The following is a 20877-nucleotide window of genomic DNA, read 5'->3' as shown; positions in this document are numbered from 1 at the left end:
CACCCCTGCGGCAAAACTTCCTCCTCCCAAATCTTGGTAATGACCCAGTGCAGCGCTCAAGCCAGTGCCTCACCACCATGTTTAAATAGCTCTCTTGGTAGCTGGTCAACCCCCTCCCCCTCAATCCTGAATTGCATGGAGATCCGAAGCCAGCGCGTTCTCCCAGGTCCATCACCATACCGCCATTTTCGTCTGCCACATCGTCATTTAGGTGTTCTTAGTAGCGCTCCCGCCACCTTTGGATCACCTCACGCTCGTTCGTAAAAAGGTTCCCGTTTATGTCTTTTTTGTATGAACTTTCGTGTAACATAGCGCTGTACAGTTGCTCCGTCTCCTCACGGTCTCGATCTTCCTGCTGACGCTTTTTCCCACAAAAAATCGAAATTTGTCTGTTCCGCGCCCGTTTATATCGTGCCTCGTTCGCCCTCGTGCGGTGTTGCAGCAATCTCGCCCATGCTGCCTTCTGCTCTTCTACTAACTGCTCACATTTGCTTTGACGCGTGTTGTACACCGTCGAGAGTTTTGAGCGCAGGCATACTGCAACGAGGTAGTGGTCGGATTCAATATTCGCACTGCGGTAAGTGCGGACGTTCGTGATTTTTTTTTTTTTTTTTCCAATTTCGTTTATTTGGTAGGCTCAGGCGTGTATAACACTTTACGGAGCCACGTTTCTTTGAGATATGTACAATCGACATAATCTTATTATTAAATTAGTAAGAGAGGGAAATAAGCCAACGTACTCGTGGTGACTCGAGGTTAGGTTTACAATGTTTAAGGATGGACGGGGATTAGGATTCGGGAATCAGGGAATCATCATAATCAAGGAATTTCAGCAGCTCATCCGGTCATTTGGCGTCGGGGACGATGTGGTGTGTCGTCGTGCTCGAAGAATGGTTCGAATGGGAGCATCTTCCGGACGGCCAGAGCTACGGCGCTCTACGGGACAGACAGACAGAGACAAAACAAAAAAAAAACTTTGAAGAAAAGAAAAAAAAACAAAAGTATTAGACTTTTATGTCAGAGGAACAAAGAAAACTATAAATGGCTTGCATATAGACCACATCACGATCCCCCAAAACACCTCTTATCTCCTGGAAGGGTTGTTTACCTCGGGCCACTAGGGTATCCAATAATTGCTCTCTGGAGACGTCGTTTTCCGAGCAGAACCAAACTACGTGATCGATGTCATCATAACCGGCTCCGCACCTACATAAGTTGCTATCGACAAGGTTTATTCTGTACAGATGTGCGTTTAGTGAATAGTGATTGGACATAAGTCTCGACATCACGCGAATGAAGCCTCGACTTAAGTCCTCACCTCTGAACCACGCTCGCCCAGAAACTTTTGGAACTATAGAAAATAGCCACCGTCCAAGTTCGTTGTGTGTCCAATTTCTTTGCCAACTTTGAAGAGTACTCTGACGGACTAATGGGAAAAACTCGTTGCTCGAGAATTGTCTATCATAAACCTCACCTTCCTGTGCGCCCACCTTTGCCAGCGAGTCTGCCTTCTCATTGCCGTAGATTGAGCAGTGAGAAGGGACCCAAACAAAGGTAATCTTGAATGATCTTTCGACCAAAACACGCATCTGCTCTCTTATGTTTGTAAGAAAGTAAGATGCGTGCTTAACAGGTTTCATCGACCGGAGTGCCTCGATGGAACTAAGACTATCCGAGAAGATGAAATAATGGTCTACGGGCTGATTGGAAATTATCCCCAAAGCGAAGTTAATTGCTGCCAGCTCAGCAACATAAATCGAACACGGTTCCTGAAGTTTTCGGAAGGTGGTTGAAGTTACATTGAAAACACCAAAGCCAGTGGATCCGTTAATGCGAGAACCATCAGTGAAATATCTGTTGTTGCAATTGACATGTTCATATTTTTCAGAAAAAATGGAGGGAATTGAAAGATTTCGAAGATGATCTGGTATTCCTTGAATAGCATGTTTCATGGACAGATCGTATTCAATTGAGAAACTGTCATTGGTGAAGTCAACTCGAGGGGGAGTATAACATGGAAGGCAAAGATCTGACGATATGTAATTGAGATAAACTCTTAAGAATCTTGACCGATGAACCAGTTCAAGCATATTATCGAAGTTGTGTAAGACAAGTGTGTTACTTGTTCCACATTTGATTAGTATTCTTAATGAGAGCTCCCAGTAACGGTGCTTTAAAGGAGTGACTCAGCAAGCACCTCCAGGCTCATGTTATGCGTTGAATGCATACAGCCAAGGGCAATACGCAAACAACGATATTGAATTCGTTCCAATTTGATAAGGTGGCAATCAGCTGCTGAGAGGAAGCAGAAGGAGCCGTACTCTAAAACAGAGAGAATAGTCGTTCTATAGAGTTTGATGAGGTCTTCCGGGTGAGCACCCCACCATGTTCCGGAGATAGAACGTAGAAAATGGATCCTTTTCCGGCATTTCTCTATCAAATACTCAATATGAAGTCTCCAGGTGCATTTAGAATCAAACACGACCCCAAGGTATTTAGAAGATAAAGATTGGTTGATGTCATCATTCAACAGCTTTAGTTTCAGTTGAGCAGGGTACCGCTTCTTAGTAAACACAACCAGCGGTGAAAACTCGATCCCCAAATGTCTGGCCCAAACAGTCAGATTATCTAGGGTACTTTGCAATGGTCCTTGCAAGACAGCTGCACTTGGACCTCTTAGAGAGACCACGGCATCATCTGCAAGTTGTCTGAGCGTGCATTGTCCTTCCAAACAATTGTCAATATCTTTAACATAGAAATTATAAAGCAAGGGACTTAAACATGATCCTTGGGGAAGGCCCATGTAGCTATTTCTGGAAGTTGTCAGAGTGCCGAGTGTGAGATTCATGTGTTTTACTGACAACAAATTGTACAAGAAATTGTTCAAAATAACGGGTAATCCACTACTGTGCAGATTGTCTGACAGTACTTCTATGGAAACTGAATCAAAAGCGCCCTTAATGTCCAAGAATACTGAAGCCAATTGCTCCTTGTGCGCAAAGGCCAGTTGTATATCTGAAGAAAGCAACGCTAGACAATCGTTTGTTCCTTTCCCTTTTCGAAATCCAAACTGAGTATTTGAAAGCAATGCATTTTCTTCAACCCAATGGTCGACTCTTGAAAGGATCATTTTCTCCAATAATTTTCTCATGCATGATAGCATGGCAATCGGTCGGTATGAATTGTGATCAGACACTGGTTTCCCAGGCTTTTGAATAGCTATTACTTTGACCTGTCGCCATTCAGGTGGCACAATGTTGTACTCCATGAAACAGTTGTACAGGTCAAGTAATCGTCTTTTTGCGATATCTGGGAGGTTTTTAAGAAGATTGAATTTGATGTTATCGCATCCCGGAGCAGAGTTATACGATGAAAGAAGAGACATAGAACGTTCCAGCATTGTGAATGGTCCACCCAAAGAACCGGGAACAGTGACTGATTCTCGAAATAGCGGTTCTGCTGGTACGGAATCTGGACAGACCTTTTGCGAAGTTGAATATCCATCGATTGGAGTATTCTTCACTCTCATTGGTGGAAATGCGGTTCCGCATGTTGCAGGCCGTTTTCCAAAGTGTTGTCATTGAGGTTTCTCGTGATAGTCCCTCGACAAAACGTCGCCAGTAGCTACGTTTTTTGCCTTGAGAAGATTTTTGAGCTTTCTTTCAAGCCTCAAATACTCTTCAAAAGCTCAGACCTTCCGTGTTTACGAAAGGCCTTGAAGGCATCAGATTTCTCAGAATACAACTTAGTACATTCATCATCCCATCCAGGAGTGGCTGGTCTTCTTATGACAGATGTACTTGGAACGCGTCGTTTCTGAGCTTCCAGTGCGTTTTTATGAATCAATTCGGTAAGGAATCGATACTCATCCAGTGGCGGAAGAATATCAGTTGATTCAATACCAATTTTACCGCCGATGCAAATTTTGCCAGTCAATGTTCTTCGTGAGATCGAAAGGAACATTAACTGGCTCAGATTCTTGATAGCCAATTTTAATGGTGGTGGCTATCGGCATATGGTCACTACCGTGGGGATCTTGGATAACCTTCCACGTGCAATCTAACGATAGTGAATTAGAACATAAAGACAGATCAATACGGCTTTGTTGACCATTTGGTCCTATTCGAGTTACTTCACCAGTGTTCAAAATATTCAAATTGAAATCGTCACACAAATCATAGAAAATAGGCGCTCTATAATCGTCATACGTTTCGCCCCATCCAATACCATGTGCGTTCATATCACCCAATATCAATACTGGAGATGATAGAAGGGAGACTGCGCTCCAAAAATGTCGACGATTAATAGAGGCATTTGGAGGAATGTACACTGAAGCTATGCAAAGATCTTTATTCTTCACATTTACTTGGCAAGCGACGATTTCTAAGCCGGGAACAGTCGGAATGGAATTCTGTAGAAGGAGTAGCATTTTGATCCCCAAAAGAACGCCACCATAATGATCATCCCGATCTTGGCGAATAATGTTAAAATCGTGGAAGTTGATTTCATCTTCAGAAGAAAGCCATGTTTCACAGAGCAAATACATCACAATCGGAATTGCGAATCAAAACTTGAACACGTCCAATTTATTTTTAGACTATGACAGTTCCACTGCAGCACAGTGATTGTATCTTGTATGGCCGTATTATCCATCGAAAGATACAATTTCTGCAAGAAGGGCCATGAAACAGTCAATTGCTTCAGATAACTTTCTACTGTTGGAATAAAGAGGTCAACGATTGGCCTCAATGAATCCGGAATATTGAAAAGATTCAAAAGCGGTCCACGAGGTCCTTAAAGGATATCAATCCTCGCTTGGACGAGATTCTCTTTTCGGAAGTGCGAGTAGCATTTTCCTTTTCATTGATAATCCTAGCCGGATGTTTCTTAGGAACATCGGTTTTAGGCAATGGCGGGAATGTCTTAGAGCAGCAGGGATCTGCAGTGAAGACTGGTTGCTTCAGGATTTTAAGTAATCCCCCATTACCTTCAGATTTTGCCAAGCCTTTATGGATGACTTTTGTTTTCTTTCGGCGCGATCCCGGGGAAGACGGTTGCTTCCTCTTTTCGGGCGCGTGTACCTCGAAGAATCATCCATGTCGGCTGCGTCAGAGTCCGATTCATCAATGGAGATGGAATCATAATAGTCACTTACTTGAACGGCAGCTGAAAAAGCAGTCTTTGCGGTGGCAGTGGCGGATGTGTCTTGCGCTTTAACCATTTCCGCATAAGACTGCTTGGAGCGCTGTACCAACGAGCGCTTCACTTTTTGGGTGCGTCGTTTGTACACCGGGCAATCTTGCAAACCATGGGCAGGATCCAAACCACAATAAGCACATTTTGTGGCTTGTTGCTGGCAGGTATCCTCCGATGTCTTTGAAACATTTACCACAAAGTGGTTTGTTGTCACAAAACTCGGCAGTGTGACCTAATTGTTTGCAGTTGGTACAATTAAATACCCTTGGTACAAACAAACGCACCGGAAACAACATATTCTCGATATCTACATATTTTGGGAGCATCGAACCGGCGAACGTCACCCGAAGCGAGCCTGACTTAGCATATACCTTTTTACCATCTACTGTGGTTGCTGAATGCAATTCCTTGCAGTCCAGGATATCCACGGTAGATTGCAGGGCATTCTTAAGGCGACCTTTCCCTGCAAGCACATCCTTGCAAGTTAAGCTCGCTGCGTTGATCACACCTTCTATTTCGACCTCCCGCGAGGGGACATAAACTAAATATTCAATGTTGTACGCCCTGTCGCCAGCAATTTCATTCGCCACCTGGTATGTAGGTGCGGTGATGCGTAGCTTGTTTCTGTTGATTTGATTGAATTCAAGCTTCGTAAAACGACGCGTCAAGTCTCGTTTGATGCCGAGAAAATCTAGGCTTTTCGCTTTCTGCCGAAAGTAAACAACCCAAGGGCCAGGCGAAGATGCCTGGTAAAACCGTGTGCGAACCTCTTTTGGTGGCTCACCGCCTCCCATAGTCTCTGCTTCCATTCTCACCCCGAGAGGTGGAAGGACAATTCTGTCTTATACTAACTTAAAACTATTAGCAAATCAGAAAAAAATAATAAGAAAACTAATTCAATTGATTTCAATCAGTCCCGCTCCAAAAGGGAGAACAATAAAACAAAATCTGCCACTTATCTGTGCTGCTGCTGTAGGTAGCAGCAGAAACAATAGCCTGCTTTACTGGCGTCGCCAGAAGCAGCTACTTCGCTCGCCGACAGTGATCGCCTTGGATCCGTAGGTAGGCACCACACAATAGACTCGCACTACCGAACAACACCCGCGATGAGACACAGCACACACGTCTGGCTCGTTCGAACTATCGGCACGGAATGCGGACGTTCGTGATGTCGGAGAAGAATTTACCGTCGATTAGAACGTGGTCGATTTGGTTTTCCGTTTCTTGATTGGGTGATCTCCATGTGGCCTTGTGGATATTTTCGCGGGGAAAGAAGCTGCTTCGGACTACCATTCCGCGAGAGGCTGCGAAGTTTATGCACCGTTGGCCGTTATCATCCGATACGGTGTGTAGACTATCCGGTCCGATGACCGGTCTATACATTTCCTCCCTTCCTACCTGTGCGTTCAAGTCGCCGTTGACGATTTTGACGTCCCACAGTGGGCATCCATCGTATGTCTGCTCCAGCTGTGCCTAGAACGCTTCTTTCTAGTCGTCGGATCTACCTTGGTGTGGGGAGTGCACGTTGATGAAACGGCCTTTTATCGTCAACTTGCACATCCTTGCGTTGATTGGCTGCCACCCAATCACACGTTGACGCATCTTACCCAGCACTATGAAGCTGGTTCCCAGCTTGGTGGTGCCACAGCTTTGGTAGAAGGTAGCCGCTCGCTGCCCGTTTTTCCACATTTTCTGTCCTGTCCAGCAAATCTCCTGCAGCGCCACGACGTCGAAGTTGCGGGGATGTCATTCATCGTAGTCGCAACCTGCGAAACCTAGCGACTTGCAGTTCCATGTTCCGAGCTTCCAATCGTGATCCTTTATTCGTCGCCTAGGTCTTTGCCGATTATATCGAGTCGTATTATCTCTTATATTGCTCGTAGTTATTGGTTTTCCATGCGGCTTATTGGGCCTGCGCAAACCTCCTGTCTCCTGAAGGGCCATCGTGTCAGGTTTTTTTTGTGTCCCACCTGACACCAGGAATTTTTTTTTTCTTCCTAAACAATGGAGGGGGAATCTGCTCAACAGACATCCTGGGTTGACCAGGAAGTGCTGGGTTAGGGGCCACCTCCAATGAGGGAGGCAGGACTGCATCCCCGACCAGCTAAACCGTTTCCATTGCCGCCGAGCCCATCGTCCCTTCGCACAATGGTCGGATTCGTCAAATTTCACGACATAAATCGATAACTCGAAAACTATCAGTGCTAGAGTTATGACGTCTTCAGAAGAAATGATCTACAAGAAAAGATTTATTTTTGGTGTTAGTTGCCATTAGGGTGGCCCTTTTGTAATTTTTTTTTGTAAATCTATTTTTTTAACCTTTTGAGTTAGGAGATCATATTATTCTACAAAGTTATAGAGAATTTAATTCTAAGCATTTTTGCTTAATAAACATTTATTTTATCTCATATAGGTAATGTTTTATGACAAAATTACTAAATTTAGATAGGGTGGCTCCGAAAAAAATAGTTTTTAGCTTCCACTTTCACCAATTCAAAATATTTTCAAAAACTGTCTAAGCATCGCTTCACGGTCTTTGGAAAGCGCATCTTTTGGTTACATAAGATGGTTGATAGCTTCATTTTCAAGCATATTATAAACGTTTTTTCATGAAAAAGTGATATTTTTCTGAGCATTCTACTGCAGTTAGTAGCAAATATTAGCAAACATTTCAATCGTATTCTGAAAGTATACATGCAGGCCCATCAAATCCATGGTATTTCATTTGTCCATCTTTGTCCACTTTTGTTTGAAAATTATATTGATTTTTGTATGAAAAATAAGGAATTTCATGTGAACACTTATACCATCTTCAGGGTTTTCGCAATATTCGGTAAAATAAAAGACAGAAACACAGTCTTCGACCAGAGGTCGTATAGACTGAACACCTAGACAACGGACAGTATGTGTCCCCCCTATACTCAGTGGACCGGTGAAGAATTTTTCGATCACGAATAGTTCTCTTCTTATCGGGGTGGGAATCTAACCCATGCCCCATATCACATGCGTCTAGACGATTGACGTCGCTAACCGAACGGCCACAAAGCCCACGAAGAATCGTTCTTTATCTAAACTATTTAAATCAACTCGTGTGGAAAAGTAGTCGAAAAAATCATTTTGATATTTTAACAACTGGACCGATTTTCAAGATATATAAGGTACATAAAATAAATGCTTAAGAGCGCTACTTTTGTGGCAAAAACCAAAACCATAAAATTCAAGTTGATTCGCAGAAACATTCCATTTTCGCAGTTTCTAAGTGAGGGTCTCCAGTGACTACAGGCGATTCCATGAACATTGATAATCGGTCTAGTAGTTCAAAATTATGTTTTAAAAAAATATTTTTTCAAAAATGTTCATTTTTTCGACCACCCTGGATCGAGATTAGTGTATCGGACAAAACAAAAAAAGTGAGTTTATTCATTTTCGAAAAAGAATGTTTCTACTAAATATTGCGTAAAACAGAGATATGGTATATGTGTTTTCCATGGAATAGCTGATTTTTCATACAAAAATCAATATAATTTTCAAACAAAAGTGGACAAAGATGGACAAATGAAATACCATGGATTTGATGGGCCTGCATGTATACTTTCAGAATACGATTGAAATGTTTGCTAATATTTGCTACTAGCTGCAGTAGAATGCTTAGAAAAATATCACTTTTTCATGAAAAAACGCTTATAATATGCTTGAAAATGAAGCTATCAACCATCTTATGTAACCAAAAGATGCACTTTCCAAAGACCGTGAAGCGATGCCTAGACAGTTTTTGAAAATATTTTGAATTGGTGAAAGTGGAAGCTAAAAACTATTTTTTTCGGAGCCACCCTATCTAAATTTAGTAATTTTGTCATAAAACATTACCTATATGAGATAAAATAAATGTTTATTAAGCAAAAATGCTTAGAATTAAATTCTCTATAACTTTGTAGAATAATATGATCTCCTAACTCAAAAGGTTAAAAAAATAGATTTACAAAAAAAAATTACAAAAGGGCCACCCTAATGGCAACTAACACCAAAAGTAAATCTTTTCTTGTAGATCATTTCTTCTGAAGACGTCAAAACTCTAGCACCGATAGTTTCCGAGTTATCGATTTATGTCGTGAAATTTGACGAATCCGACCATTGTGCTTCGGTACAACCAGAAAGTAATGCTTCAAAGGAGGGCCAGTGCATAACGCACCCTCGAGGTTAGCTGCGTGTCCTTGCAGCATCGAACATCGTTACTCGCTTTTTTAGAAGAACACCATGGTGTCGTGCCAGCGCATTGCCGGCTTTCCAGGTGGCCTTACCACGTCCTATGTCCTCGGAAGGTGGGCAGGGTCGACTTCGCGCCTGCTTCCCTCTGCACGACTGGTATCCTGATGCCGCGTGCACCCCAAATTGACCTTTCTGCGATAGGGCCTATTCGCCAGCACACAGAGGAACTTGCCGACGCGGTGCCTACGCCTGCCCCAGCCTTGACGAGGACCCCTTTCCGTCCTCGGGCTCGGAACCCGCCCGGTTGACCGACGCCGCGAAAGCGACGATACCATGTTGTTCTTCACGCGGCCACTTGTTCGATAAAAGGATCGAGTTCGACCACAGGGCACCGGTATGACCCACGAAGCCGACTCCGAACCCTTGGACCACCTCTTATTTGCGCCTGAACTAGCCATTCCTCGAGTCCACGCGCCACTTTCTGTGTAGCTCCGAGACGATTTGGACGATAGCCGATAAAACGGCGTTCCAGCCAACTTCATCTTTACACATCCTCCGGACTAGGTTGTCCGGGGTAGTGTCCAGACCACATGTGGCAAGCGTGTGGTCACGCATTGTGCGAAAACGCGGGCACACGAACAACACGTGTTCCGCCGTTTCCTCTAAACCTACGCACACCGGACACTCGGGCGAGGCCGAGTGTCCGAACCAGTGTAGGTACTGTCTGAAGCAACCATGGCCTGTAAGGACCTGGGTCAGGTGGAAAGTGATTTCCCCATGGCGCCTCTTGACCCACGTACCTATCTCCGGTATCAACTTATGTGTCCATCTACCCTTAGTGGAACTGTCCCACGCACGCTGCCATTTGACCATTGAGGCCAACCTGACAGTCCTACGGATGCCTCTCGTGCCGCGCATTTCGAAGCACTCTATGTCTTCACCGATAACTATGTCGATAGGCATCATACCGGTGATGACGCAAAGTGCATCGTGCGACACGGTACGGTACGCGCTCGCAACTCTTAGGCACATGAGCCTATACGTACTTTCTAACTTCGTTCTGTAGCAGTTAATACGCAGGGCCGTGCCTCAAGCTGGCCCCCCATACCTCAGTATGGACAGAGCAACGCTAGCCAGAAGCTTGCGCTTGCTGGCATAAACCGCAGAGCTATTGGACATCATCCGGGACAATGCCGCTATAGCTGTGGAGGCACGCTTGCAGGCGTAACTGACGTGGCTACCAAAGGTGAGCTTATCGTCGATCATTACCCCCAAGAGTTTGATGGAGCGTTCAGAGGTGACCGTGCAGTTGCCTGCCCTTATCACCGCTTGTTGCTCCGACTTTCGGTTGTTAACAACAACCACCTCAGTCTTGTGGTGAGCCAGTTCTAACTTCCTGGAACTCATCCACTCCTCCACAATTGCGATCGAGTGGGCTGCAGTCAATTCCACCTCTTAAATCGATTCGCCGTAGACCTCCAGCGTAATATCGTCAGCAAAGCCGACGATTGCCACGCCCACCGGGAACTTCAACCTTAAGACACCGTCGTACATGACGTTCCATAACACCGGACCCAGTATGGAACCTTGCGGAACCCCTGAGGTTATGTCAACGCACTTCCGACCCGCCTCCGTGTCGTATACCAGTACTCGATTCTGGAAGTAGCTTCCGAGAATCTTGTACAGGTTCTCGGGAATTCCAAGACGCAGGAGCGCATCTGCAATAGCTGCCCAACTGGCACTATTGAAAGCATTCCTCACGTCGAGAGCCACTACTGCACAATAGCGAACTCCCCTCCTCTTACGCTGGATAGCTATCTTCGCGGATTTGGTAACCGACAAGATAGCGTCTACGGTCGACTTACCCTTTCGGAAGCCAAACTGGTTACTCGATAGACCATCCGCACCCTCCGTGCGTATCAACAACCTGTTGAGGATGATCTTCTCGAGCACCTTCCCCGCCGTATCAAGCAGGCATATTGGTCTATATGCCGACGGATCCCCCGGTGGTTTTCCCGCTTTTGGCAATAGGACCAAGCTCTGCCTTTTCCATGCTTCAGGGAAGACTCCCTCGTCCAGGCATCTCTGCATAACAGATCTGAACATCTCGGGAGCCTCGGCAATGGCCGCTTTGATGGCCAGGTTCGGAATACCATCCGGTCCTGGCGCCTTACCTACACTAAGGGACTGTGCAATCCCCGCAAGTCCCGCCACCGTTACTCTTCCCTCGTCGGCCACCCTGGCCCGTGGCAGCTCCACAAAGAGAGGCCATGGACTTGGGTCGTGACGTGGGAAGAGCCCCGCGATGATCCTCTCCAGCATCTCTGGAGACCGCTCTGTAGGGGCCATCGCCCCACGTGTCTTGGCCATTACGACCCTATAGGCATCACCCCATGGATTCGCGTTGGCACTTTGACACAGACCCTCGAAGCAGGCTTTTTTGCTTGATCTAATCTCAGTCTTCAGAGCGGCTCTAGCAGCCACGAACGCCACCCGTCGTTCAACACGCTCCTCTTCTGTGCGTGCTCGCTGCATCCGCCTCCTTGCCCGTAGGCAGGCGCGGCGCAGGTTCGCAATTGCTTGAGTCCACCAGTAAGCCGGTGGTCTCCCATTCCTAGGGTGGACTTTCCCTGGGCATGGTGGCATCGCATGCACGCGAGAGTACTGTTACCAGCTGCTCGCCGCTCAGACCGAGAGTATTGTGCTCGCGGCGGAGCGCTTCCTTAAACACCTCGTCGTCGAAGTATGATGTCTTCCACATACGAGGGCTAGGCCTCGCCCTTTCTTCCGTCCGCTGAATGCTGGTCGTATAGTCGATACTGTAGCGAACCGCCAGGTGGTCGCTGTGAGTGTAGCCATCATCTACCCTCCAGTTCGAACTACTCGTTTGGCCAGGGCTCCAGAACGTAACGTCGATAATCAACTCGGCACCGTTCCAGCTGTAGGTACTTTTGGTACCGACATTGGCCAAGTCCACATCCAACATGGCCAGTGATTCCACCACGGCCCAAGCGTTGAAGTCCCCCGCTATCACCACCGGCCTACGCCCCATCAAGTTAGCCGTCAAACAATCTAGCATTCGACCGAACTGCTCGATCGACCATCGAGGAGGCGCATAGCAGCTGCAGAAGAAGACCCCGTTGACTTTGGCAATGACGAAGCCCTCGTGTGTCGAAGACACCAACTCTTGGACTGGGTATTTCCCCGTTGTCCATATCGCCGCCATTTTAGACCCATCGGTGACCCAATTACCGTTCCTGGCGGGTACCCGGTAAGGATCCACTATGATGGCGATATCCGTCCCCCATTCAGCAACTGTCTGACTCAGCAGTTGCTGGGCTGCATCACAGTGGTTCAGGTTTAGCTGCGTTACCTGCACTGTGATTTTGCAGCACGCTTAAACGCCGGGCACTTCGAACCCCCCATGGGGTGCTTGCTATTCGCAGCTTTGCTGGAACAGATCAAACAGTTGGGAGGGTTCGTGCAACATTGTGCCTTATGTCCCTCCAATCCGCAGCGTCGACAGAGCTTGCTTCTGTCAGGGCCTTTGCAGTCCCATTGCTTGTGCCCCGGTTCCAGGCACTTGAAGCAAACTTCTGGTTGCTCATATATGCCCACAGGGCATACCGACCACCCCACCTTGACGCTCCCTAACTTGACTACCTTGGAGGCGTCCGCTGCAGGTAGCCGAACCAATGCTACCTGTGTCCCTGCCGGACCTTTCCGTAGCCGAACGGTTGCGGTGGACGCCTTCACTTCGCACTGTCGCCGCAGTGCCGTGACGAGCTCTTCGACTACGGTGATCTCGTCCAGGTCTTTAACCCGTAGATTCACCTCCGTCGTGAGTGCCCTCACCTTGACCGTCTCGCCTAGGACTTCCTCCGCCAACTTCTTGTAGGCGGCGCCCTTTTGCGAGACGCCCCGCTTTAGCTCGAGGATCATCTCGCCCATCCGAGTACGTCTTATTCGACGTACGTCGGCGCCGAGTTCACCGTGCTTGACGTCACTCCTCATCGCCTTCAAGACGTCCGAGTACTTAGCCTCGTCCGTTTTGATGACTAGGGCATCGCCCCTGGAGCGATTGGCGCCTACCCTAGACTTCTTGCTACCCTCATTCGCCTGGGCCTTCTTTTCGGCCCTTGACGTCTTCGGTTTCCTCTTGTTCTTGACCAGGGTCCAGGAGGCGTCATCCCCCTCTATTTCCCTGGTCTGGGGCGGCTGAGAGCTCTCAGCCTGCCGTAACCCCTAACCACCGTCTTTCCTGGGTGGACGGACCTTTCCAGGTCCTTCCTCCCCCGGTTTTGGAGGTACCTGGCCGGGGTTCAGCTTCCCAGCCCCACTACCCTTGTTCGGGGTAGTAACCCTCCGCGTTTTGGAGCGGCCCCAGGGAGCTCATCCCTGAGACTGTCTCCCCGTTTTTGTGCCCGCTCCCCTCGAGCCGCCACCCCTGACGTGCCTGCGAATACTTGAGCCTCAGTCTGGGTAGACTTTGGCACCACCGTCTTCGCTGGCACGCCCTCGGTCGATTCGACCTTGCCCAAATCCGCGAATTCTTGGGCCTCAGTCTGGGTAGACCTCGACTCCATGGATTTCACGGGTTCGAACTTGGCCGTCCCGACCGCCGTTTCCAGCTTGGCGTCCAACATCGACTTTCGAAGTTTCTGCAAGCTCCTCTTGAGGTCCTTACTGATATTATGCTTCGATGACGCAAAGTCGATGATGGCGTCCAGCTGTTCCGTCGCCACCTCGAAGGCCGAGAGCCCATCGCGTTTGCGGTTCATGGGGAGGGGTCGTCAAGCCCTTGGACAAAGTCCCTGCTGCCCCTGACACCAGGACATGGGCTTGTGCACTTTGAGCGGCACACGGTCGCTTTTGTCGTTCCTACTTGCGGATACATGCAGCTGTTTATAAGAGTTTAACAGGGCCCACTGTCAAACAAACCCCACCACATCCTAGGCAAGCCCCACAACTCGCAGATGGCCTGGAGAGGGATCATCCAGCCATTGAACATAGTCCCTGCTGCCCGTAAACGTTACACGTACGAGAAATAAAATGATCATCAATTTACTGTTTTGATCCAAGGAAAAATCATACAATGATGGAAACAAGCTAGCGTCGAAATGTGCATGAGGTCTTTGAGTTCGATAAGTTTCAACTCGCGCTTGGTTTTCGTCGTCCGTGAGTTATGGGATATTGATTTTCTTCTTAAAACTGTAAACAGTTACAACACTCTTAGCTAGTTCGAACGTTCACTTCTTTGGTATCAGTGTTTTGCTCGGATGTTTTATAATGAACGAATCCCAATATATTTGAGCGGAATTTGCAAACTGTTATATATTTGCTGATGACTCAAATTGTATTCAATCATTTACTATTGCATTTCTCTATCATCATTAGTGCAATTCGTTTCCACCAGTGAGGTTTTGCTGTTATCTTCTGTTCCATTTTTATAGTGAGAAATCAAGTTTTTGGGGTGCAACTGTCTGCAACTACAGCCACCATCGACGAGCGGCGGTCATTAAAATGTTAATCAAAATATTTTATTCGCTGTCATAATCGTAAAACATTTTTGCTATCAAAAGTGTTGCTCGCTGACAGAGAGTAGCAGCATGTACGGACCTAACCAGAAGCAACAAAGCGCGGGCGTCTGTGCTATACATAAATTAAATATCTATCAACAGCAACGGTCAGGCCAGCCAACCAGCAGCAGCCGCAACAACACTATAAATGTCTCGGCAAGCGAGCGTTGATGATGTGAACTTTAATATCTTTACCTCCCATGATGTCCAGCCGAGAACAGTGAGGAATCCCTGTCGCTCCCCTCCAATTTGCGCGCAGTGCAAGGACGAACGATTGGGCCTTCACTAGGTTCGCGTGGAGGCTGAAGATGGCGCTCGGTTAAACGCATCCTACGGCACAACATCCTGGCCCTGATGGTGATTGTTGACTAGCTAGTGGCGGTATGAATCTGCGAGTAAATGAACAAGCAAATCGCTTAATTAGATGCGGTCATGGCTGTGTACAAGAGATGAAAAAAATATGGCAAAGATCTTACACTTGTTGTCGAACTTTGCAAACCTAAATTAAATACGTAGAGAAATAGAATTAGGCACAGAGCCGTGCTACTCGGATAGCGATTTCAATTAAAATACACCATCGCGTTGCATGCAATTTGCTTCAGCACCGAGTTATACAAATATAGAAACAAAACTTGCTAATGATTTGGGTAAGCTGAATTCTAATTATATGTAATTGATGGTTTGTGTTTCTTGTACATAAAATACTTCTACTGAAAAAGTTGTTCACACAATAATTGAACAAAAATAATTGAGATAAAGAAATGAAAAAGTCCTTTGTCCTGTTCGAACTATTTAACCATTTCGTAATTAAGCGGATCACTTATTTGGTACTACGTAAAAATTTAAGAAACATATGACTGCAGTCGAAACGAATTTCATGGATCATCTAATCTATCCAAATGCAAACCTTAAGAATCTGAAGGGTTATGTACAAGACACGCCCAACATAAACTACCTTGAACAGTTTAGTGCATTGAGGAATGTAGTCATCATCATGCAGGAATGTTTTAAGATAATTCATTCAATTACTTATGTCACTGGTTTGTAACCAAATTTACGTAACTTAAAATATGAAAATTGTTGGATACTGTCGTCAGGGGTGACAATGGGTCTGGGGAGTGATAATCGCTCAGCGCCCTCACCGACACTCTAGAGTTCGGATAACAAAATCGTTCAGAAAGGTCTCTTATAATTCAATTTTCTTGTCCTGAGATTCATTAAATCTATTCTACAAGCATTCTATGTAGTTAAAACAGTGACTCATTTTCACCCCCATTTGACCGATTATCTCCTCCGACGGTATAAAAAACGTACTAACTTTGTTCCGGATCGACAATAAGTAGTAATTGAACCGTCTTATTGCCAATTTGGCCGCAATCGTAAACTACTCTACTTTTCGACGGGAAGTTAATTTTAACAGTGCTTCCATATTTTTCTGAATATAATTTTTCGATCTTCAACTTTGTTTGAAATAGCTGAATAAATATAAAAATTGGCTTACGCCCAAGTTGTATGTTAGTCGAGAATCAGTTAAATTAAATTGACTGCCTTGTATATTTTTTGACAGTTAACTGCTGCAAACGCCCAGTTAAAAGACAGCCCAATTAAAGAGCGCCCAGTTTGCGAACGTTTACTGTACCAGATTGAATTTTCTTTTATTTCTTTGTCGGCTTATTTTATTTAGTGGAATTTCTTGTTTAATTAGTTTCCTTAAAAGTGTATGCAGCAGTTTCGACATTTCCTTCATTCCTTAAAATTGACTGCCAATAAATACTATTTAGTCTTTGTTTGATTATTTGATAATCTGCTGAATGGCATTCGAAGACTTCCTCGTACTCATAGTTGTTGGGTCGTTGAGGTGTGATGCTGGTTGGCGTCATTTCATCGATGAATACATTTGGGGGCTGGTCATGTACGCAAGATACAACCGAACTACCCTTAGGGCCGATGCCCACGTAGCGTTTTATAAAACTGCGTGCACGCCACGTCCACGCAAGTTACCCAGCATCAAATGTAGTCTTGCACACGTAAATGTGTGCATAAAATCCATTTGATGCTGGGTACCTTGCGTGGACGCGGCGTGCACGCAGCTTAAAAAACCGCTACGTGAACTTCGGACCTTATGGTCATAGGGTCGCGTCTCGTCACCTTCCGTAGATTGATGCGTCAATCGAATAATGGGTGGTCTCATTGGTCGTCAGGATTTGATGGTTGTTCTTGTTGCTGTAGTTGCTGCTGATGATGATGATGATACTGGTGATGCTCTTGTTATTGTTTTTGATTCTATTGAGTATTAGCGTAAGGTGGTTGTGGTTCTATTTATTTGTTATTTTTTAGTTGGATTGATGGTTTCACCCTTCTTATAGTTGATGAAAGATTTTGCAGCAGGAGCTGAAAGAGCCACAATCGGTTGTTCAATTGTTATTGAAAATCGGGAAAATAACTTTTGGCCATAAGTACCAGTTACTTGTCATTTGGTTTGCTGTTGCTATTACTGCGTCGTTTAACCATTTCGGTGGTTCGTTTGACATTCGTCTAATTGATGATGTTATTTTTTATATTGCTGCCTTGGACATTGGTGCTGTTGATAAGAAATTTGTTTTGCACGGAGATGTTCTGCTGACGCTGTTCAATTTTCCGTTCAATGTTCAATTTTTCCCAGTCTGGGCTCCACCTACATTTCATTTCCCCACCAGGAAATCCTTTCCAGCGGGGTTCGTTGATATGCGTAGAGAAACTTCACATGGAAATACTATTCTTTTGACTTGGCCCATTTTTGTACGATGTTCAGCAAAAAGCTCAGCAATGGCATTATGCGCAAGGGGTGATGGGGGTCTGGTTGCAGCTGCTGTTTTCGGCGCTGTTGGAGCGGGGTAGTGAGATATGTGGCTTTTCATGTATACTACTATTTTCTGTCGATTCTTCTTCCAGAGATTTCGGCTGTCAAGCACTGGTTCCCGCTGTATTTAATTTTGAGTTAAATTTATTCGCGGACACAAATTTTACTTCATTGTGAATTTCCTGAAGTTTTGATTCATGGCATCATCGAGCCAGTGTTTCGGTATTTGTCACTCGCGAGAAAATTCCTTTGCCAACTGAAAAACCCTACATAACTGTTCTTGCATAGACAATACGTGCGTGGAGACGCATGGTTGTCTAACATGGAAAATGTAGAATCAATCAAAAACAAAAAGCCTAAACTAAAAAATAAACAAATTATTTGAATTTATTCCAATATTAAAAAAAAAAAAAAGTGAAGATTTTGTTTCATTCTTTGGCTTCATCGCTTTAAATCGGATTTAAATGCAGTTCTAAAGTTATGGTTTTTATTTCCAAATAAATTTTCAAAAATTTGTTTTCTGATTGCCCAATCTCGAAATTCACAACCCTAATGACAAATTTACAAATACAGGTCACAAAATATAAAACTCTGTGAGATCGTACATCGGTTTCTCATATAAATACTGTTCACGAGAAAAGCACCATAACTGCTGAGAGGATTATTCTTCGTTTTTTAAATTACAAAAACAATCTATTTTGTGCTTGTGAACTACTAAACAGGAAGGAAAAAAATCACACTCACTAGCTGTCCGATAGGATCATTATTATAATAACGAACTACTTGTTGAAGCTAATTTTCCGCAGTGTCAATCAATCAATTTACGAACCTAAAGTTCACCTAACGCCGTGACCCCGTTGTCCACCTCATATATTCCAGGCAGCAGGGCGAGTGAGGTCCATGTTCAATAGCATAAAACATGTGCCACCGGCCGCGGTTTCTCCCGTCGAACGGCTGATGAGCGATCACCATACATAAGGTGGGCAGCTGTTCGAACGATTGCTACACACGGCGCGCGGAGTCGGATTTACTTTTCCGAGGAGAAAGATTGAAATCATAATACGTCAACAGCACGGGAGACAATAAGTCATCAAGCGTGGACAGTGCCTGTCACGGTGGACTGGACATATTCAGCAGTTCCTCGTTCGATGATGCTGCTGGGTTGGCTGCTGGTAGGAAAAGCACAATAATGGTGGAGTTAAGAGTCACGGCTAAAGAGACTCACAACTGAGTTATTGTAGGGATGTCCTGGGTATTTGAGGTGTGAATGCAAATTAGAGCATCAAATATTATAATAAAATCAAACATACATCAAACAATTCAAATGAAAAGCATAATGCCAGTTTGGTCACAAACCGTGGTAGTTTTTGGTTTTTGAACATTACCATAACAAATAATGGAAGCACCCAATCTGGCTACCACGGTGGTTGGACGGATGATATTTTATCGCTGTCGCTTGGTCGGCTCGGAAAATAAATTATCAACAGTATCGTATTACAGGGAGCTTTTTTTACTCCACACTGCCTAATGCTTCTAAGAGGAGACGAATTTGTCTTTACTGTGTTTTTCTTTCATTATACTCAATGTACAGTAGATCGTGTGTAAAATTTGATAATACTATGTCCAGGGTCACCAGTTTCGAATGCAATATTTAAAACGATTTCGAATGATCAAAAGCACTTCTGGTCACCTTGGTCCAAAAACATTTGTTCAATCTGCTATATTTTTTACATTGTGGATTACGCTATCCACGAGTCAAGTAGCGAAATCCATCGTTGCGTTGGTTGGCTGCTAGGTATCAGGTTAAAAGCAAAGGCTAAATTCTATGGAAATCATCTCTGCGCTAATTTGGTTATATCGAAATTGACAATTGCCAACAAAGTATTGCCCGTGAAAAGGAGGAAGCCACCGGCAAGAAAATAATACGATAAAGGTGCGTCGATAGAAATATCCGCTATCGTCTTGGGGTTGTTATTGCCTTAAGATTATTGAACGCTTTTTCTTGCACTCCAATGAGATTTAGGCTGGCGGATAGGGGTTATTAGACTCAAGCTAAGAAATCTCACTGGTAGGTCTTGTCATTTCTATTTATGTCTATTGATGTCTGCATAATGTACACTTCAGTGAATTTTGCATTTTTATCGTGTCTGAATTACGGACAGAGTAAAACAAGCAATTAAATTACTTTGAAACATTGCTTTCGACGACACTAAACTCGCGAAAATATTCTATGCAACATATGGCCCATACTGCTTTTATTATTTTGGCTGAGTTCAGCCCATTTTTGAATGTCTAAAACACCGCACTCCATCGGCATATCCAATCAGAGCCATATATCCAATCCGATGAAGGCAATTAAAACTGGTCCTCCTCCGAATCGATTTAGTTCCTATCTCGAGTCTCAAATATATGCCCTGGTGTCTATTGATAGTGTGTAGTTCATGTGGGTTCCATATTTTTGACAAAGAAAAATTCACTTCATCGCGGGCTTCTTACTCGATTCATTTTGTTTTTTCTTTTTTCAATTTCGTTCCTCCTAAACCTTCTGCTCATGATTTAGTTTCAGTTCCAGTCCTGTTAACGTGTTTTTACGGTTATTCGCATTTTCTCTGTCGCCTTTCGGCACTACTAGCCTGTTGTGGACGACGTCGTAGATGGTATGTATGCACAAAAACATAAAAGAAGGACGAAATCAAAAGAAAACCATGCACGGTAAAATTTGTAGGAGTTGGCGGTGGTACATTAATGCATTTAATATCCTGAGAAGGAAAGAGAGAACTAGCAAAAAATAAATAGAAAAATACGCCGATTTTGCTTTGAGCTTCAGGCTTTTCAGCGTATGATTCATTTAATGTGATTTTATATTTATCTATTATGTTGGTGATAGAAAATGAAACAGAGTCGAATTTAGGAGATGGTATTCTCATGTGTCTTCTACAACCTGTTTTTTATCTGGCTCCTAAAAATCTCCATAAAAAAATACAAAAAGCAATAAAATTGATTAAATTTTCCATGATCAATATACGCTTTCAAAGAAAAAGTCATCTATGGAAAAAA

At 44.6% G+C, this 20877-nt stretch overlaps 1 protein-coding gene across 1 annotated transcript in view; it reads right to left on the bottom strand.

Annotated features, from left to right (window-relative positions):
• The window catches only part of LOC134221057 (uncharacterized), a 54231-nt gene that overhangs the window by 15341 nt on the left and 18013 nt on the right, over positions 1-20877 (bottom strand). Inside the window, exon 2 of the mRNA XM_062700236.1 lies at positions 15177-15370. Coding sequence (XP_062556220.1) covers positions 15177-15325 — 149 coding nt within the window. The 5' untranslated portion in view covers positions 15326-15370. The remainder of the gene's footprint in view (positions 1-15176; positions 15371-20877) is intronic.

Source organism: Armigeres subalbatus, chromosome 3, assembly GCF_024139115.2.
Source record: "Armigeres subalbatus isolate Guangzhou_Male chromosome 3, GZ_Asu_2, whole genome shotgun sequence".
NCBI lineage: Eukaryota > Metazoa > Arthropoda > Insecta > Diptera > Culicidae > Armigeres > Armigeres subalbatus.
Note: the sequence above shows the minus strand (reverse complement) of the source record. Positions and strands in the feature narration are given on the sequence as shown.